Source organism: Dunckerocampus dactyliophorus, chromosome 7, assembly GCF_027744805.1.
Source record: "Dunckerocampus dactyliophorus isolate RoL2022-P2 chromosome 7, RoL_Ddac_1.1, whole genome shotgun sequence".
NCBI classification, from domain to species: Eukaryota; Metazoa; Chordata; class Actinopteri; order Syngnathiformes; family Syngnathidae; genus Dunckerocampus; species Dunckerocampus dactyliophorus.
This window is the reverse complement of record NC_072825.1, coordinates 31,151,110-31,172,414: the sequence shown is the minus strand read 5'-3', so window position 1 is coordinate 31,172,414 and position 21,305 is coordinate 31,151,110. Positions and strand designations below refer to the sequence as shown.

General features: G+C 43.3%; 1 protein-coding gene across 7 annotated transcripts in view; it reads left to right on the top strand.

Annotated features, from left to right (window-relative positions):
* Positions 1–20,362, top strand: part of mag (myelin associated glycoprotein) — a 31,433-nt gene extending 11,071 nt beyond the window's left edge. For 2 of the 7 annotated variants that reach the window (XM_054782031.1, XM_054782030.1), the window contains exons 2-13: positions 1,261–1,357; positions 5,941–6,041; positions 10,154–10,217; positions 10,297–10,665; positions 13,159–13,455; positions 14,430–14,687; positions 14,753–15,013; positions 15,093–15,401; positions 16,832–16,931; positions 17,491–17,587; positions 17,833–17,886; positions 19,806–20,362. In XM_054782031.1, coding sequence (XP_054638006.1) covers positions 10,172–10,217; positions 10,297–10,665; positions 13,159–13,455; positions 14,430–14,687; positions 14,753–15,013; positions 15,093–15,401; positions 16,832–16,931; positions 17,491–17,587; positions 17,833–17,886; positions 19,806–19,964 — 1,950 coding nt within the window. In that variant the 5' untranslated portion in view covers positions 1,261–1,357; positions 5,941–6,041; positions 10,154–10,171 and the 3' untranslated portion in view covers positions 19,965–20,362. The remainder of the gene's footprint in view (positions 1–1,260; positions 1,358–5,940; positions 6,042–10,153; positions 10,218–10,296; positions 10,666–13,158; positions 13,456–14,429; positions 14,688–14,752; positions 15,014–15,092; positions 15,402–16,831; positions 16,932–17,490; positions 17,588–17,832; positions 17,887–19,805) is intronic. The other 5 variants (XM_054782032.1, XM_054782033.1, XM_054782034.1 and 2 more) reach the window with 5 other exon arrangements.
* Positions 20,363–21,305: the final 943 nt, after the last annotated feature.

Here is a 21,305-nt window from a genome sequence, read left to right as displayed (position 1 = left end):
CTAAGGCCTAACTTTTAATGACTTAACGTCTTCTTCTCTGTCACAAAATAAAAAGCCAACACACTCGTCACCACACACGGCGTGTCCTGGTGCGTCTTTCAAGCGTAGCATGCTTGAGCACGGCACGGAGCATTCCCACCAATCAAATAAGCGTGTTTGACAGTGGTGCTGGAACACAGACGCTGTAGTGTGTTTAGTCCGTGCAATGACGTGTAACAACAACCTTCCTCATGGTCCACACAAGTAGCCTTTTGTCTCATTCATGGGCACACTGGGCGGACCTCTGACTGTGCTCGTGCCCCCCCCCACCTCCAAGCATTCCTGACAGATCTCCATGTTAGATCAGCATCCAAGAGCAGCTTGTCAATCCTTGTGTGCAAAATGTCCTCGTGCGGTAATGCTTTCCTTGCTGACTGTGCTCCCAACTCTCTTGGCATCATCAACCAGCTCCTCACACGTCATTCTGGGCTGCTCAGTCATCCTGTAGAGGATCTTAGGCCAGCATTTTTGCAGTGGGCCATTAAAAACAGCACAGCTTGCCTGGCATTTAGAGGATCTTTGATTCATGTTTTTGTAGTAGATTCTTAAAAACAGCACAGTGCGCCTAGTCATATAGAGGAACATTGACTCATGTTTTTGTAGTAGAGGGGGCCATGTCATGTATATATGATCTCTGACCAGCATTTTTGCAGTACATCCTTAAAAACGACACAGCTCTCTTGTCATATAGAGGATCTTTGCCTGATGTTTTTGCAGTAGATCCTTAAAAACAACACAGTGGTCCTGTCATACGGAGGATCTGGTTCAGCTCGAACCAGGGTCCACAGAATGACGGTCGATAGCGCTAGCCGTCGAGCTAAAAGCCCGGTCTGTCAATGCGATGTCCAACAGGGAGTGATCTTTACAGCTTCACCAGCAGTCATGTCATTTGTTGTTATTTGATGTACGTACTGTACGTGACGATGAACGCCATGTCTTTGATGTCATGTGATCTGTGGTCTTCCCAAGGAAGGACTGTTCCACCAATGAGCTGAGAGGGCAAGTAGTGTTACTTGTCAAGCTACTGCTGAAACGTACATAAGCTCCATATTCCGCCTTTGCTTTATATGTTGAACCACTGTGTCATCTTCCTTCCACTTTTCCTCTCTGCACTCGGACCTGAGAATGCAGAGCGGGCCAATGGACTTGCCCCATGTCCAAAACCTGGCCCACGTAGCACGTAGACCAGCAACTGTCTCATGTCTTTCCTCTCTCCTCCAGAATCCAAACATCTGGGGGGCCCACCCACGCCTAGAAGAAGCCAAACAAGAGGCTGGAGAGCGAGGGAGCAGGAGTCTGGCGCTCAGGCTGGTATGAGGCAAGTGGTTTGTACGCACGCGTACCTTCTGATTGTCCGCCGGCTCAATGAGGCCATTGTGAAGGAGGCGCCGGCGGCGGCGCCTCTCGGCCTGGATGCGCCGGGCCTGCTGTCGGCCTTTTGTCCCGCTGCAGATGGAAGCTTGACGCAACATCGGAGCGATCGGTGTGGCTTAAGACGTCTCAGACTGACAAAGACACGAAGAAGGCTTGACATCAGCCTCACGCAACCGGCGCCTCCCCAGTGACAGCGAGTTCACTTCTAAAACGATTCCTGTCCTGTAGAGGATCTTTGACTAGTGTTTGCCTTAGTCCTTAAAACCAGCAGAGGGCTCCTGTCATACCATAGAAAGGATCTTTGACTGACTGGCAAGCGCTCCTGTCATATAGCGCATCTTTGATCAGTATATTCACAATAGATCCTTCCAAACAGCACAGCACTTGTGTCAAATAGAGGATCTTGGACTCATGGTTTTTATTGTAGATCCTTAAAAACAACAGAGTGGTCGTGTCATATACATACATGATCTTTGACTCGTGTTTTTGGACTACATGCGTACAAACGGCACAGTACTACTAGTTATATAGAGGATCTTTGGACAGCATTTTTGCAGTAGGCCATTCAAAACAGTAAGTGCTCCTGTCATAAAGAGGATCTTTGACTCATGTTTTTGTAGTAAACAGCAAAGTAGGCCATGTCATATACATGATCTTTGACTAGCATTTTTGCGGTAGATCCTTAAAAATCGACCAGCTCCTCCCTCATCATTCTGGGCTGCTCAATCATCCTATAGAGGATCTTTGACCAGCATGTTTGCAGTGGGCCATTAAAACAGCACTGCACTCCTGTCATATAGAGGATCTTTGACCAGCATTTTTTCAGTGCATCCTTAAAAACAGCATAGCACTCCTGTCATATAGAGGATCTTTGACTCATGTTTTTGTAGCAAACAGCAGAGGGGGTCATGTCTTATACATGATCTTTGACTCGTGTTTATGCAGTAGATCCTTAAAAACATCCCAGCACTACTAGTCATATACTGTAGAGGATCTTTGGCCAGCATTTTTGCAGTAGGCCATGAAAAACAGCACAGCACTCCTGTTGTATAATCCTGTTGAGAATCTTTGACTAGCGTTTTTGCAGTAGATCCTGAAAAACGGCAAGCACTCCGGTCATATAAAGGATCTTTGACTCGCATTTAATAACGTAATGTTTCTGTTTTCATTTCTGACTTGATTCTTCCTCGTCAAACGCAGACATTGAGCTGTTAGCATCAGCCAATAAGGGTTAGACGTGTCTGTGGGGTGTTGGTGTGTTCAGCATGAAGCTCACCATCACAATCCACGCTCAGGCCGCCATCTGCACCCGCCGGCTGCCACGGCATGACGCATAAACCCTCTCATGCATGATTGTCATATACGGTACGCTTTATTTGCATTCAGTATGATTCACGGTGGTACTTCCTGTGAAGCAGCTCTTCTGATGACATCGTTATGTCAAATGGAACCTGGCATTTTCTTGAGGCGCATGCTTGCATTTGTTGTAAAGTCTCCTGTCCGTCGAGCACAGACGGCGTCAGTAATCCACACAAAGCCGATGACATGATGCGTGTTGACACGTGGCGTCAGAACGGCGCCAACAGTGGGTGTCTTTCACAGGCCGGCTTACGTACGGCCGCCACGGAGGGGAACAAACTGACGCTGTGACGTCTCCCCGGTTGGCATCGCACACCAACTTACTCTCGGCACCGTGATGTCATACCGCGCACCGAGCGTCTTCCTGAGATGGCTTTAACTGGAAGGGGGCCTTAAAAGGAACTGGGGTGCGTTTGCTCTGCTGGTACGTTCCTTCCGTCAAGTGGGAATACAGTCGTCCCCACCCGGGTTTGCACCAAACTGAGAACCCTTTCTCAAGTGGTCTCGGTCCACTGGCATCTGGAACTGTGGTGCCGTTTGGTTCACCTAAAGGAAAGGTTTTGCCCATCATCCACAATGCTTATGTGAGACATGAATGCACACTTTCTCTTTTCTGTGCCTTCTAAAGATATAAAAACAGGTAAAAAGAGGCAGCGAAGAATGCACGTAATGGGACGCACCTCTTCTGCCTGTAAAGCCTTCTGAAATAACCTCCAGAAAGCGCCAACGTGACCCCCATATTAACTCATTTTTCAAAAGACAACCCCTTCAGTCGCGTAGACCATTGTGACTGATCTTTCAAGACACACAGAATATTGATTGTTGTATGGTTATATAAACATGGAACCTACCAACAGAAACATTACACTCCCGTCTTTCATCAGGAAAAAAGAGTTTGTTTCTACCTTTTTCTGTTCTTTAGTAATCAGCAGTAGAACATAGGTAAGTTTCAGGAAAATATCAGTTCCCAACTACAACAGGGAGAAAACCAGCTTTTTGCAAAAAAAATACATTTCACTTTGACACAAAAATGTTTTGCTGTTGTGACAGCTCAAATATCTAAACAACTATGCCAACATAAACAACACAAAAAAGGCTCGTTTTACATCAAAATAACAATGTATTTACAAATATAACACCATCAACTATTTACAGTTTGCACATTTGGACTAAATAATGTGCGTGCGCATGCGTTAAAATTTGCCAGCAATGTGTAACCTTCTGCACGCTGCACTCCTCCACGCTTTCTCACTTCCTCCTTGCGGGCGAGTGTATGTTTTCAGGCAGAAGATCCACACCGAGCTCTTATCAAATGCACTTCTGCCACCTTGTGGCCGTTTTTATGGTTTAAACCTGCTTTAAAAATGACATCTTCTACTGTGCAGTTGAGTCATCGCCTCTTTTTGCCTCTCACGCAGAAAAAATGTAAAAGACGTATAAATACGTCTCTGGTACTGAATGAGTTAATTACCTGCCTCTCTTTTTATCTGTTTTTATATATTTTGAATGCACAGAAAAGAGAGAAAGGTTGGACCATTTTCTTCAACTTCCACCACAGATTTTCAATTGGATTGAGATCCAGACTATTTGCAGGCCATGACCTTGACCTTAAGTGTCTTTTTTTTTTTGCTTTATGGCAAAATGGCATCTTGAAAAACCATTTCATCATCCCCAAACATGCTTTCCACTGATGGGGTAAGAAAAGCGTCCAACACGTCAAGATAAACTTGAATTTCTTGAAGATGTCCTGACAGCCGTCTCTCGTCTCCCCGGTGCCTTCAGCTGACGTGCACCCCCATGAAATGTGCAAGCAGTCGTCTTCAACAGTCTCATTGGAACGACAAACAAACAAAAGTTCCGGCATCATCACCTTGCCCCATGCAGATTCACAATTCATCACTGAGCATGACTTTCATCCAGTCATCCACAGTCCACCATCGCTTTTCCTTCGCCCGGTGTGACCCTGCTTGTTCTGTTTCGGTGTCAGTGATGGCTTTTGTTGCGCTTTTCTGGACGTAAATCCCATTTCCTTTAGGCGCTTTCCTATAGTCTGTTTTCAAGACACATTGCTGTAAGTTTTCGGTCTTGATGCTGTGTCGTCATCCTTGGTCTCCCAGAACACTTGCCTTTAAAAGCCCCCCCATGTTGTTTCTACTTGGTCCAGGTTTTAGACACAGATGACCGTGGACAAGCACCGTCTTTTGCAACATTGTGTGACGACTGGCCTTCTTTAAGAAGTTTGATCATCCTCTCCTTTGTTGCAAGTGACATCTCTGGTGTTGGAGCCGTGATTCATGTCAGCCGGCTTGGTGCAACAGCTCTCCGAGGTGCGATCGCTCCTTTTTAGCTGCAGACTAACCAGCAGGTCTCATCCCATGCAGGTGTTAGTTTTGGGAATGAAAATTGATAGGGTGGTTGCGTCATTTTTTTCCTCAGAATTGAGTGAGTCCAAATTGTTTTTCCCTCTGCTTGGTATAAGAAAGTAACAGTTGCTGACTACCACAATTTTTTTTCTTAATTTCTTGTAGTGTTTCTTAAAGGAAAAGTGCACTTTTGGGGGAATTTTGCACATCCACAACCCTTATGTGAAACATGAACACATATTTCTTTCCCTTTTCTGTGCGTTCTGAGCCAGCTAACATTACACGGGAGGTACCCATTTCGACTATGAAACCCTCTTAAAAAACCTCTAAGAACATTTTATGGTTTTACATCTATGCTGTGATCATGCATTAACAGGTACTTTGATGATAATGTGTAATACTTACAGTATCTTGCTGTATTTTGATGATTTTAAACATTACCAAAACTTCTTTCCTCGGAGCATTGGTTTGGCATAGTCTGTAGGAGCTAACGCTACTTCCGTCAGCAACAGCAGCATAGAAACAGCGAGGACACGTACAAACGTCCGCTCTCATTGGGATGGCTGTGTCTTCCAGCACAAGACTTGTGCTGCAGTCCTCAGGTCAAAAATGCTGACAGCCAACGAGCATCTTGTTGAGTCTTTGTGGCGAAATTGAGAGCCAGTAGTATCCACTCTTCTGTCTGTCCCGTTGCAGGGGCCTGAGGGGTCGTGAGTGAGGCTGAGACGAGTGAGGATTGATTAGTAGTATTATGCTTCTGGAGATGTGAGACATCATGATACGTTTTGTCTTTGTATCGTTTCAGAGAAGACGGCTGGGTGTGTGCCTGGGTGTGACTGAACACCCACCAGTGGAGCCCCTCCTCCTGCAAGACATCCGTTTCTTTTGACCCGTCAGAATTGAAAGGTATTCCTGCCGCTGATATGAACTATGGGCCGTTCTCATGAAAGGGGGCACGAGAAGCGTGACATTGCAAGCAAAAATGAAAGCTGTGATTTTCTAAGCAATTTGCATAAGTATGACTTGTTCTGTTTCTTGCAAGAAAATATCACATTTTGGTATATTTCATGGCAGCAGGGCACCGTTTACTGAAACCTCAACTGTAGCATTCACATCAGAAATGCTCGAATTGATTTACTTATTGATAAATGCTTGATTTGCACGGTGGATAAGTAAATGAGTTTTAAGTGAAAGGTGTGAAAAGTGTGACACAGCAAGCAGAAATGAAAGTTATTTTCTACCCAATTTGCATATTAAAATAAATCAGTGGTGTCCCAACATTTTCCAGCGAGGGTCACATAGTGAAAAGTGAAAGGATGCAACTTTGGTATTTAGTAAAGCAACACATGTGGATATGCTAACAATTTATATATATTTCATCTCAGTTTTGTCTTATAGGTTCAAAATATACAGTACTGTGACTTCAGCACTGTCAGTACTGTCACATTTTAGACCATTTTGACTGACTTTTCGAGGCACACAGAATATTGTGTTGTATGGTTATATAAACATGGAACCTACCAAAAGAAACATTACACTCCCGTCTTTCATCACAAAAAAAGAGTTTGTTTCTACATTTTTCCCTTCTTTAGTAATCAGCAGTAGAACATAGGCAAGTTTCAGGAAAATATCAGTTCCCAACTAAAACAGGGAGAAAACCAGCTTTTTGTGAAAAGATACATTTCACTTTGACACAAATATTTTTTGGTATTGAATGACTCAATACCAGGCGTGTCCAAAGTGCGGCCCGGGGGCCATTTGCGGCCCGCTGCTGTGATTTGATCGTTCCGCAGCACAGTCTAAAAATGTAATTTAACAAGGAAATAAAAAAAAAAAATACCAGCAGCAAAAATGGAGAAATCAATAAAATGTCAAAATATTAAGAGAAGAGTTGTAATCTAGCAAGGAAAAAAGCTCTAATTTCACAAGATTAAAGTAATGGTATAAAGACAAATGTCATTTTAGTAGCATGAAATTGAAATATTAAAGAAAGTTTGTTTTTTTTTTTAAGTCAAAAACAATGAATAAAGTTGTAATTTATGGAAACTTAGTTTGGGGGCAAATTTATAACATGGGAATAAAGTGAAAATATTAGGAGAAGAAAATATGCAAAAAGAAAGTTGAAATATTTAGAACATTATACAAAAAAAATAAAGTAAAGTCAAAATATTAAGAGAAAAAATTGTTTTCCAATGAGAAAAATTTTAGGAGACTAAACTTGTAAAATCAGGAAAAATATCATTTTAGTCACAATGTTGAAATAAAGAAAAAAACATGAATGTTTTAAAACAGATAAAGTTATCATTACAAGAGGAAAGCTGAAATTAAATATTTGGAAAATTTTAAAAAGCAAGCAGAAATGGAAAAAAACAGCTGTCCTTTTACGAGAATAAAGTCAAAATGTTGAGGAAAAAAAGTCCTAATCGAATGAAGAACAAAAGTCGCAATTTTACAGGAATAAACTCGGATTATGTAAAAAAAACATAATTTTTAGTAGCATGTCACCAATATTACAAAGATGAAATGTGTTTTTTTCTTGAGCTACATGTAGCTTCTTAGCATATTTTTATGTGTTGTTTTACAGCAGGGGTCACCAACGTGGTGCCCGTGGGCACCAGGTAGCCCCCACGACCACATGAGGTGCCCGCAAGCCTGCTTTTCATTCAGGTGTTCAGTTAACAATGAAAGAACAGTAGAAAGAAATGCATTGTGAAATACAACATGTGAGTTGTGGACACCAGCATTTTGTTCATGTTTTGGTAAAACAAGCATATTCGCTTTGTTTGGGTTTAAAATAAGCTCTGAAAAGAAATGTTAGAAAAATAAGTAGCTCTTGGCCATTTTCATTTTGTACAAGTAGCTCTCACGAGGACAAACCTTGGTGACCCCTGCTTTACTAAATATCAACGTGGCAAAGTTGCATCTTTCAACTTTTCACTATGTGGCCCTCGCTGGAAAATGTTTGGACACCACTGATTTATTTGAATATGCAAATTGGGTAGAAAATAACTTTCATTTTTGCTTGCTATGTGACACTTTTGGTACCCCCTGTCAGAGACTGACCCCCTGCTGAAAATGTGAGACTCGCATGTAAAAATGATATCTTTTCCCCCTAAAACCTTTGACTTAAATCTCATTTATTTATTTACGTTATCTGACCTCTTCTGCAAAACAAATAAAACTGCACAAACGCCCTGTCTTTATTTCAGGCATTCTCTTTGTTAAAGGGATAGTTGGGATGTTTAGACGTGAAGTTGTATGATGTCCCCACCAGCAGTGTTGTGCATCAACAGTGACTTACCCCCCACTTGGTCCCGTGAGCCCAGTTCATGCCTCCTTGAAAGAAATCAGACCTCACAATCGTTCGGTGTTACTTTCTCTCTCGTCGTATCACTGCACGCTGTCGCCTGCCCATTGCTGTGTGTGTGTTCCACAGTGTGCACATGCGCACTGCGGTCTTCATCCACTGTGGAACGACAGCGTGCAGGATACGACGGGAGAGAAAGTAACGCCAAGCGATTGTGAAGTCTGATTTTGTAATGCAAATGTATTACTCTTTTGAACCTTATTGTTTTGAGAAGCCAAACTCTTTACTTAAAGGGGACCTATTATATTAATTTTCGGGCCTTTGTGTTGAGTTGTGGACTCCTATGGAGCAGCTACACACGATAACCCGCACAGAAACCTTTCTAGATCTTCCAGACTCTGCTCCTCTTCCTGCAGTGTTTCCTGCCTCCCGCCCAAACCGTGTAATTTATTCCACCCCCAGCCCTCCTCCAGGTACGCCTCCTGCCGAGACCACTCCGCTGTGATTGGTCACACTCCCAAGCGCTCCCGAGGACTAGCATACACAAAATAAACACATTTAGCATGCTGATAAATTGTTACTTACAGCTTGCTCTTCTGACTCTTCAACACGGCCGAGCACCGTCGAAAAGGCGTCGGACTTTAGCAACAGTTTGGCGGGTAGTCCAACTTCGTATTGACCCGTGTACACAAAACAGTCCCGTGTGAAGTGCCGTTGACAGATGAGCATATTTTTCTCTTGCTGGCCGGGAATCAGCAACTTCAACCACTTCTGCCTGATGCTCGCCTCTTCAGGCACACCCCAACAATCATTTCCTGGGAGCCATACGTGCTAACACGGTGAACAGAGCAGAGCGAAGCAGAGCGGGGGGAGGGCAGGCCTACAGCATTTGCCTGGGCATGCCCATATAAGAACATCCAGGTTGCATTGATGTCAATGGAAGTTGGTGTTAAAAAAAACAAAATCTCTGTAAAACACAGAGTGCAGAGCCGTCCAAAACTGCTTTCAGGTCTCATTTCCAAACATCTGACGCATTGGCATCATTTAACACGACAATAAAACATTGTAACAACATTTATAGGTCAGCAAAGAGGAAAAGCATAATAGTTCCCCTTTAAATAGTCCCACCAACTAACCGAAATCCAGCCAGAACTGGGCTCATGGGACCAAGTGGGGGGGTGAGTCACTGTTGATGTACTACACTGCTGATGGGGACATCATACAACTACATGTCATAACATCCCAACTATCCCTTTAAGAAATGATTTTTTTCCACAACAGAACACAGCCATGAATAAAAGAATGGTACCAAAACAACCTCCGAAATCAACTTCTCCCAACCATCCAAGAACAGTTTAGTGACGAACAATGCCTTTTCCAAAGGAAGAAGTGATAACAAAGTGGCTTGAGGAGTAACATAACATAGTAACGTCTGACAAAAAGATCTAAAAACACTGACGCAGCAAACTTTGTGAAAACCAACACTTCAAAACATTTGGCCTCAACTGTGTATTTCCTAAAAATGTTGGTTGTTGGTTGAAATGATGACATTCAGCTGTCGAGGTTCCACCGTCTGTAGTACCAAGTTCCTGTGAAATGAAAGCTCTAAGCTGTTTCCAAGCGTGAGATGGTGCAAGTGACTCATGCCCTAAACAAGACACTGGTGATGATGACGTATTTGGCATATCAAACAGGATGTTGTGTGTTCCAGAGGCGCTGAGTGGAGACCATGTGGTGTTTGACGCTGCTCTTACCGCTATTGCTAGTCATCCATGGTAAGTAACTCTTGTTAGATGCCACACCATTCCTCCATTCCTAAGACTGTCAAGCATTTAGTCTTGGTTCTTCTTGTAGACGTCAGTTCCCAGTGGACCGTTTGGTTACCGCGGGACATCTCGGCCATGACCAACACCTGTGTGGTCATCCCCTGCACCTTCATGTACCCGTCCGGCGTCAGGCCGTACCGTGGCGTTCACGGTGTCTGGTACTTCGGCCAGCCCTACCCTCAACTCTTCCCCCCGGTCGTGGCCAAGTCGCGCACAGACGTTGTGCACGAGAGCTACAAGGATCGCACCAAATTACTGGGGGACCTCCAACAGAGGAACTGCACTCTGCTCATCAACAGCGTCGGGCCAGAGCACTCGGGGAGATACTACTTCCGGGCAGACCTCGGCGGAGCAAATGTGTATACATTTCCGGACTATGCTGAGCTCAAAGTTCTGGGTAAGAGACAAATGATGGCTCAGGGTACAGTGCTCCCTCGTTTATCGTGGGGCATAGGTTCCCAAAATGGCCCGCAATAAGTGAAATCCGCAAAGTAGCCAACTTTGTTTCCAATGATTCTATAAGTTTTGAGGCTGTAAACCCGCTCAGCATACACTTTATACACTTTACTCAGACAGTCATTAACATTTTCTCGTATTTTTTTAAACACTCTCTAAGTCAAATTTCCTTTGAATTTTAATGATCAACCTACTAGGTTGGACACATTCAATTATTAAGTGACTCACGCGTGACCGTGCTTCTTCCTGGCGCCATTCGGCTGTAGCATTTTTGTATCCTTGTTAAAACATATTCATCCTCCTCATCGTCCTACTCCTTGAACCAAAGATTCATTTAGCCAGTTAGTTTCTTCTTTTTCTATTGTTGATTGGCGGTTAGCAAGCAGCTCACACAGTTAGCTAGTGACGGAACAAAGGAGATTGATTATCAAAGGTCTACAGCCAATCAGGACACAGAACACAATGAGCGGGTTCTCCCTAACCAATAAGGACTGTTGTGGCTCTATATTTAGCCGGCTATTGTCTGCTGTGTGTTCCTGATATGCTCGGACAGGTGGAGACGAGGTGGAGCTGCACACGTCTTGAACATGAGTATGCAACACCCTCTACTGGTTGCAGTAGTAATACAATAACACACACGTACAACAGAGCACCCACAGATCGCTCTAATACACCACAAGGACGCACAACACAATGCGCGTTCATACTGTTAAAAAAAATATTCAAAATTGCACTTTACAAAATCCGCGAAGCCGCGAAAGGCGAACCGCGATGTAGCTAGGGAACGCTAATACATTTTATGGACTGAAGTGGACCACTGCAGGAATGAAAGACAAGCTGGAGTTGGTGAATCCTTTGCAGCTTTGATGTCTTCCACTATTCTTTGAAGACTGTTTGCAAGATTCCCCAAACTGTTCCAACACACGTAACGGTAATAATAATTCAGGGTGCTCCGATTGATCGGCCACCGATCAATATTGGCCGATTTCGGTGGAAAACCACGAGATCGGCAAATGTCGATAAATGCCTTTCAACGCTGATCACAAAAGCCGATCACCTTTCGTGGAGTGTAGTATCTTGACCTACCTAAGATCTTCGGTAGCATCCTCCCTCTTTCCTCTCCAACAAACAAGAATCATGTCTACCGTGTGGAACGTAACACTGCCAACACATGCCACGGAAACTGTCTTGCGGGGCTAGCACCTTTTTAAAAGCTTTAATACGGCATTTGAAGACCAAACAATTGACGAGTATGGTGAGTTCGCAAGGCTCACGGTGTGATCATCATGCGAAAGGCAGCTATCATAGCCATGTGGCTAATGCTTGCGCGTAGGTGCAGACTGTGTGTGACAGTCAAAAGGCTAAGCTAATATCCCGAAAAATAACTGAATTCATCGGACCACATGTATTTATGCTTCCTTTTTTCATATCATGTTGCCAGTAATTCTGGGTCCCGTGGGAAAAAAATCACCTTGTCCCCCCGTTACTCGGGGTGTAACGACTCGTTTTAATAACCACTTGATTCGTATCACGATTCATGGTTACCGATACGATTGAAGGATGACATTGGTTCTTTTCGAACGATACGATCCGAAACGATTCAGTAACTTTAAATAGATTCAGTAACTTTTTAGCCAACAATTCAAACTGTGTGACTGTGAAATAAATGCCTGGATATTGTACAGTGCAGGTGAAGTTTCCAAGATTCCTGTTGTTTTTTGTAAGGGAATCAGGAATGAATTAATAATGAATATAAAACAAACAAGTAAACAACTAATGGCAAATGCATTCACATTTTATTTGAATTTAGTGAAGTGCAACCAACACTTCAGATTGAATTAACAATGAATTAATTAACAGGTTGAATGAAATCAAGTCTGTGATTAATTATGTCTGATAAAGCATGTCTTGAACTTGAATTTGATACCTCATTCACTTCTCTATCCCGAGTATTAAAGAAGTTAAAGCAGATTTCACAGCGGGAAATAGTGCCTTTGGTCCTCAATGCTTTAACATTGAGTCAAGACAAAAGCTGTGATCGACCCACAAACCAAGTACAACCGTACTACAAAATACATCATAACTTAGGCAGTGACATTTGTTTTAAAAGTCAACTATTTACGTTTACATTGAGTGTAGCGTCCGGGGTGTAGGGCGTTGAGTGTCACTCTTTACAGGACAACAACTCACCAACTTGTGCTCTTTGGAGAGGACGTGTCGGCGAGGTTTATTCAGCTGCACATGGACCGCCACACTGTAACCCGTGCCAACCGCAACAGTCACTTTTACATGACGTCATCCGTGCGCCCCACTCAACAGCCATGAATAATCAACTTACGCCAAATCAAACTTTTACACTGTGTAATTGCTCAACAGTGGTGTGTCAGACGTCCGTCCTTGTCAGAGCCATCCAGTAATGTGATTCTTTCCTCAGAACAACCCAACATCGACGTCCCAGAGGAGATTGTCAGCGACGAGACCCTGGAGCTGACATGCTATGCTCCCGATAACTGCCCCGACATGACTCCTGAGATCCAGTGGATGTACACGGACTACCTGCCTGACCCCGAGTTCAGCTCGGAATCGGTGGAGGAGAGCAACACTGCGGTGGTGTCCAACACCCTGACATTCACGCCCAGGCCGGTGCACAACGGGCAGCTGCTGGGCTGCAGGGTTTACTACCCCAACACCACCCTCGTGTACGAGAGGCTCGTCTCTCTGGACATCAAGTGTAAGTAAAAATAGAACCTACAACTATGTGTGGACCCAAATCCAGACCAGGAATTAGAGAGACAACCGGACCAATTTCCCTTGTGGAGGATTCATTGACGATGTGTCTCTATGTGCCCTGCGATTGATTGGTCAACAGTCCAGGCTGTAGTCTGAATGGGACAAGTGATAGAAAATGAATGGATACAGGGATGGAATTTAGAATAACACCTACAGTGTTTTGCTTGTTGAGACCCGTCAAAGTATCCTCTATCCCCGATGGCCCCTGGTTCCCTTTTATCTTGGTGATAGCAGAATGTCAAATTAATGGCCGCCAAAGTGTTGTACAGCAGGGGTCCCCAACCACCGGGAAGCTTTCAGACGCAATGATAAAAAAAAATGTTAAAAACACTAAGTTTTGGAAATATGGGCCATTACTTTATTTAAAAAAATATATATACAGTTACAAAATCAATAGTTTTTGCATGTACAGTATATGTTGTTTGTTGCGAGCGGCGCCCCATCCCACTTTGTTCAACGGCCCTTGAACGCACCATTGTGCGTGTGCTAGCTTTGTACCACGCTGCAGACTGATAGACTACTATACTGTACTTTTACCTTTTTTCATTCTCCTCATACTTGTTTTCAAATCCTGATACGATGTTGGAATGCATAAAGGTAACGTTTTGATGACGTTATTGAGTGCATATTTGTTGGTGCACAACCTCAAGTTAATTCATGCTAGCACACTGCCTTTTACCACACACGTCAAAGAGTGATGTAATCTTCTCTCTGAAAAACAAGTCCAGGCTGGTACTGGTGGATGGTGGGTCTGTATTCCTTTTGTGCTTTTAATTTGATGTTGTTACTGTCTTAGTTTTACACAATACATCATAAATGCGAAACAGTAGATCGCTAGAATGTTGGGACCGCTGTTGTACAGGACCAATATGACAAAGATTTGCATACTAGACAAAACATCTTGTGTCCTCCCAGACGCCCCACGCTCCGTGTGGGTAAACGTCTCCTCAGAGGTGATGGAGGGCAGCTCTGTGACTCTGCATTGCGAGGTGGACAGTAATCCCGCTCCCAGGATCTCCTGGAAGTTTGGAGACCAGGAATTGATGTGGGACACGGAGTCCAATCTCTCCCTTACCTTGAATGACGTGACGCCCGCAGAAGAAGGAGTCTACACCTGCATCGGGGACAACGGCTACGGCGTCATGAACACGTCTCTCTACCTGGCCGTCAAGTGTAAGTCCTACGAAAGGTTTTGAGTGCGTTGACTGTGGTAAACGGAATGACTCTTTCTCTCGAAGACCCTCCCCGAGAGCCGATTGTCAACAGCTCCTTGACAGTTCTGGAGGGCACCTCGCTCGCACTGCACTGCAGCACTCAGGGCAGCCCGGCGCCAACACTTACCTGGCTGAAGGATGGCGAACTGGTGGGCATGATAACTGCGGATGAGCTGTCAGTGCTGGAGATTGAGGGGATCACGCCGCAGGGAGATGGGCAGTACCGCTGCCTGGCTGAGAACGAGCACGGCCGGGCCAGCAGCTCCCTGAACATCACCGTGGAGTGTGAGTAGGACGTAGCATTTTCACTCCGACAAAACCTAAAACAATCCAGACTACAACGCTGGGTTTCTGTCCACATTAGACGCTCCGGTCCTTCTGGATGAGTCCAAATGCACCGTGGTGAGGGAGGGTGTCCAGTGTGTCTGCATGGCCACGGGAAACCCGGAGCCCACCATTGAGTTTTACCTGCCTGACTTGAATATCACCATCAACGAAACAGAAGGACGGTACAACTTTTACACGCACACCGACGGGCAGACCTCCACGGGCATGATCAAGCTGCGGGAGAAAGGCGAGCGCGTCAACAACGGCGGTCCTGCCGTCAACGTCCATTGCAGCATCTCCAACATGTATGGCAGAGAGAGCGTTCTCCTGGAGCTGCAGCAGGAGAGTGAGTGGGAGAGAGCCATGAATCTTAAAGGAAAAGTGTACTTTTTTTTTAAATGTTGCCCCACAATCCTTACGTGACACATGAACACATATACGGTGGTGTGAAAAAATGTTTGCTCCCTTCCTGATTTCTTATTTTGTCACACTTGAATGTTTCAGATCATCAAACAAATGTAAATATTAGTCAATGACAACACAACTCAACACTTTATGCTGTTTTGAAATGAAACTTTTTATTATTAAGGGAGAAAAACATCCAAAGCTACATGTCCCTGTGTGATAAAGTGATGGCCCCCTAAAGCTAATAAGTGGTTGGCCCCCCCTTAGCAGCAACAACTGCAATCAAGCGTTTGTGATAACTTGCAATGAGTCTCTTCCAGCGCTGGGGAGGAATTTTGCTGAATTGTTGTCATTCAACCACATTGGAGGCTTTTCCTTTTTAAGGTCATGCCACAGCATCTCAATAGGATTCAGGTCAGGACTTGGACTAGACCACTCCAAAGTCTTCATCCATTCAGAGGTGGACTTGCTGGTGTGTTTTGGATCATTGTCCTGCTGCAGAACCCAAGTTGCTTTCAGCTTGAGGTCACCAACAGATGGCCGGACATTCTCCTTCAGCACAATTCATGCTTCCATTCATCACAGCAAGTCTTCCAGGTCCTGAAGACCATCACACTACCACCACCATATTTTACTGTTGCTATGATGTTCTTTTTCTGAAATGTGGTGTTACTTTTACGCCAGATGTAATGGGACACACACCTTCCAAAAAGGTCAACTTTTGTCTGGTCAGACCACAGAGTATTTTCCCAAAGGTCTTGGGGGTCATCAAGATGTTTTCTGGCAAAACTGAGACGAGCCTTCATGTTCTTTTTGTTCAGCAGTGGTTTTGGTCTTGGAACTCTGCCATGCAGGCCGTTTTTGCCCAATGTCTTTCTTATGGTGGAGTCATGAACACTGACCTTAACTGAGGCAAGTGAGGCCTGAAGTTCTTTGGATGTTGTTGTGGGGTCTTTTGTGACCTCTCGGATGAGCCGTTGCTGTGCTCTTGGGGTCATTTTGGTTGGCCGGCCACTCCTGGGAAGGTTCACCACTGTTCCATGTTTTGGCCATTTGTGGATAATGGCTCTCACTGTGGTTTGCTAGAGTCCCAAAGTTTTAGAAATGGCTTTAGAACCTTTTCCAAACTGATAGATCTCAGTTAATCTCAGTTAAGTTATGTTTTAATGGGGGGGACAATCACTTTTTCACACCACTGTATATAAAACCGTAAGACTTTGTCTTAATAGCTAGTTTTCTAGGCGCAATAGGTGTGTTTTATATCTAGAGAATGCACAGAAAAGAGAAAGACGTGTTCATGTCCCACATAAGGATTGTGCATGATGGGAAAAATTCCAAAAAGGGTTCTCACCAAAACTCTTTCATTTCCAGAGAAGTACTTGATGGCCGTGATCGTCGGTACAATAGGAGGAGTGGCCGTTATCGCCTTCATCATCGCCGCTGTGAGATACGTCGGCCACAACAACAAGAAGTGAGTACTGAAGGACAAACTATGGGAGATGTGAGGCAGAGCTGGTCTTGCTTTTTTTTTTTTTTTAAATGAAATCCCAGGAAACACTTAAGCCTCGTCATCCATTCTAAAACGTATCTTGTTTGCGAGTGAAAGTGGGGTTGGTGCGGACGTGGCTATCTCCGGAGCAATTGGGCCTTAGCATGACCTCCTTGAAGTCCTTGGGCGTCCACTTTGTGATGGAGAGGTTTAGCAAGCTGGACTAACTCTTACGTTCCACAGGCATGAACCCCCGCCCTCACACTGCTTCTGTACCCTTGACTCACTCTGCTAAATACAACGCACCTTAACAAAATTGCTTTATTTAGTCCCCCCTCTGAAATTACAAGCTTCCGAATCCAAAACCCAAATTGGACGAGCGCAACTAAACCCATCCAATAATGACATCACTCACCAATCTCTCACATCCTCAGCATAACCTGACGGAGCTTGTTGTTTTAAAATGGATGCCCAGGCTTGGCGTGTCGCCCTGCGCTAGCGTTAGCGGAGGCCGAGTCTGATTATGTGACTCCGTCCCCAGAGAGAATGGCTACCCTAGGCAGGACGTGGTCCTGGAGAACCCCGCTTTGTACTACAGCGCAGTCAAGAAGGACAAACAAAATCTGAGGAAGAAAGTGGTGAGACATGCTGATGTTGCATGACCGTTCACTCGGTGTTTTGTTTTTTTGGAGGGAGGGGCGGGGGGGGGGGTAACAGTGATGAAACTAGTCGTGGAATTTGACAAATTGACATCCCCCCCAGTGCAGGCATCTCTCCCACTAGTTGCCCCAACCATGACCTTTGGAAAGACTGTTTTCTCTTGCTTTCATCGCTGCTCTGCGTTTTTTCTGTCTGTTTTTTCTCTCCCTTAACTCCTGCACAGCTTAAGACAGAGCTGTTGGGCTCAAAGTTTAACTCCATTCTAGAGGAGACCACGGTAAGGTTCCCAAAAGAAATCACGCCGCACACCGGTCTCGGTGACGCATCCTCGCACACCGCCTTCTGTTTTCTGTACGCCGTCTGTTTCCGCTCAACTGCCACCGTCTGCATGGCCTCTCGTCGCTGAAGCCCAGGTCACAACGGGATGTGCGTTTTTTTTTTGGCCGTGCGATTTATGGCGTTCCTCAAATGGACCCTGAAGGAGTAACCCAACCTACGACGCTACTCGGACGTACGGATGTCGCTTCATTCGTACCGCCGCCGCACGTCAAACTTGCAACAAACATACTACCTAATTTATTCAGTTAGAATGTTCAAAAGGATAGGAGAAAAAAGTTGAAGTTAAAAAACAAGGGCAGAAATAGGAAAACAGGTGTACATTTTCAAGAATAAAGTCCAAATATTAAGACAAAAAAAGTTTTAATTTTACGAGAATTAAGTCCAAATATTAAATATTAAGACAAAAAAGTTTCAATTTTACAAGAATAAAGTCCAAATATTAAGACAAAAAAAGTTTCAATTTTACGAGAATTAAGTCCAAATATTAAATATTAAGACAAAAAAGTTTCAATTTTACAAGAATAAAGTCCAAATATTAAGACAAAAAAAGTTGCAATTTTACAAGAATAAAGTCCAAATATTAAATATTAAGACAAAAAAGTTTCAATTTTACAAGAATAAAGTCCAAATATTAAGACAAAAAAAGTTGCAATTTTACAAGAATAAAGTCCAAATATTAAATATTAAGACAAAAAAGTTTCAATTTTACAAGAATAAAGTCCAAATATTAAGACAAAAAAGTTTCAATTTTACAAGAATAAAGTCCAAATATTAAGACAAAAAAAGTTGCAATTTTACAAGAATAAAGTCCAAATATTAAATATTAAGACAAAAAAGTTTCAATTTTACAAGAATAAAGTCCAAATATTAAGACAAAAAAGTTTCAATTTTACAAGAATAAAGTCCAAATATTAAGACAAAAAAAGTTGCAATTTTACAAGAATAAAGTCCAAATATTAAAACAAAAAAGTTGCAATTTTACAAGAATAAAGTCCAAATATTAAGACAAAAAAAGTTGCAATTTTACAAGAATAAAGTCCAAATATTAAGACAAAAAAAGTTGCAATTTTACAAGAATAAAGTCCAAATATTAAAACAAAAAAGTTTCAATTTTACAAGAATAAAGTCCAAATATTAAGACAAAAAAAGTTGCAATTTTACAAGAATAAAGTCCAAATATTAAGACAAAAAAAGTTGCAATTTTACAAGAATAAAGTCCAAATATTAAAACAAAAAAGTTTCAATTTTACAAGAATAAAGTCCAAATATTAAGACAAAAAAGTCTAAATTTTACAAGAATTAAGTCCAAATATTAAGACAAAAAGTCTCAATTTTACGGGAATATAGTCCAAAAATGGAGACAAAAAATGAATGAAAAGTATTGATGTTTTGATTTGAGAATCGACTTTAGAGCATGAAGCGTTGGTATCAGAAGTATTGATCCGCACATCCATTCGATGCACTCTGGCGTACGGCCAATGCACAAGCGACTTACTCGGCGCGCATGGAGGATGTAGGAAATGTGTGAATGTGCATTGGCCACACTAGTTCCATGTGTGGGGGGCACATGTGGCGCACGGCACACATACAGAGTCTGCAAGCGCAACGTACGAAAAAATGGACATTTTGCCTTTTTTGCACCTAAAGCGGCCGTACGACCGGTTGTGACCTAGGCTTAACCCAAACCGCCAAACTAACCTCCCACATCTCAAGTCTCCTTGTCCAGCCAGTAACCACCACTACTACCAGTATTTGTCCACGTCACGCTATTGTGTGATCGGGGGCTGGGGGGGTAGCGGGAGGTGTCCTGCGGGTGGAGGACTCCGGCCGCTGCTGAGCCGTCTGCTTTGTGCGCAGGGAGAAGACGGGGATTTCCAACCTGCGGGCTCTTTGGCAGAAATGGAGAGGCGAGAGCTGAACTACGCCGCTCTGGAGTTTGGCGGGGGCAGGCCCAGGGAGGGGGCCTCAGGGAGGGGGGATGACGGCAGCAGCTACGCGGAAATCAAAGCCAAATGAATCGCCATCCTTCCCTGATGCCTCGACGACGCGAGACGCAGCGGCAAACCTCGCCACGTAGAACTTTTACACGACGCCGGTTTTCTTTCCTTCAGATCGACACAGTGCTAAACCTTCCTGCACGGATCCACCGGGCATCACAAGCGATGCCGTTTACTAGAAATACCCTCTCTGTCTTTTTCTGCTGTTGGCGTTTGAGCGTTTCGTCTGTTTGTCGTTGTCACTGTGTCTCATGTCCGTCAAGGCGTGAGGGGAGGGAAACTGTGCTTTTCTTCTCTTCTACTGTGTGTCACCTGACAGGGATCCCTCCCCTACAGAAGCCCGAAGAGGTCACACACTCATACTTGTCATTTACACTCGTTTCTTATTCTCTGCTTTTTGTCCCTCGGGAAAACAAACTCAACTGATATGACCCTTTAGGGCTTCCGTACTCCTGTCCCATTACATTCCAAGTGCTTTTTGGTTCCTTGTGGCTTTTATGTCTTGTGTACTGTGACGCAACAGCACCAACAAAATGTTCTCACCTTCTCCTTCGGGACTCATTCGTACCACCAAGTATGAGGACCACATTGGGAAAAAATTCTAGTCTGAGATTTTGACAATAAACGTACGAGAAAAAAACCCATAGATTTACAAGAAGTTGTACATTTACAAGAAAAAAAGTTGGAAATAAGGAAGGCGGAAGTGAGAAGGGCTAGCTATGCTAATCTAAATGCTAAATGCGCAACTGCACTGTTTTGCTGCCAGGTTGTAAATAAAAGCTTGCCTGAAGCAAGAGGAACGTTATGCTATGCTCTATTTTCCCTCTGACACGTACGACACCATCACTCCTCATATTAACACTTTATTCTCCTAATATTTAACACTTGATGCTCATAAATGTACAAATTTATTCTGGTAATAATATTACACCTTTATTCCCGTAAATTTCCAACTTTATTCTTGTAAAACATTAAAACTTTTTTAGCATAAATTTACAACTTTATTCCCATAATACTACGACTTTATTCTCATAAATGTAAGACTTTATTCTCGTAACATTACGACTTTTTCATAAATTTACGAGATTCTCGTAACATTATGACTTTTTTTTCGTAAATTTACGACTTTATTCCCGTAACTTTGAATTTTCTTTTGTAAATGTATAACTTTATTCCCATAAATTTATGACTTTATTCTCGTAACATTAAGACTTTTTTTTTGTAAATTTACGACTTTATTCTTGTAAATTTACAACTTTATTCTACTAAAATTATGACTTTTTACTCTATTCTCGTAAATTTATGACTTTATTCTCGTAATGTTATGACTTTTTTTTCGGAAATTTGCAACTTTTATTCT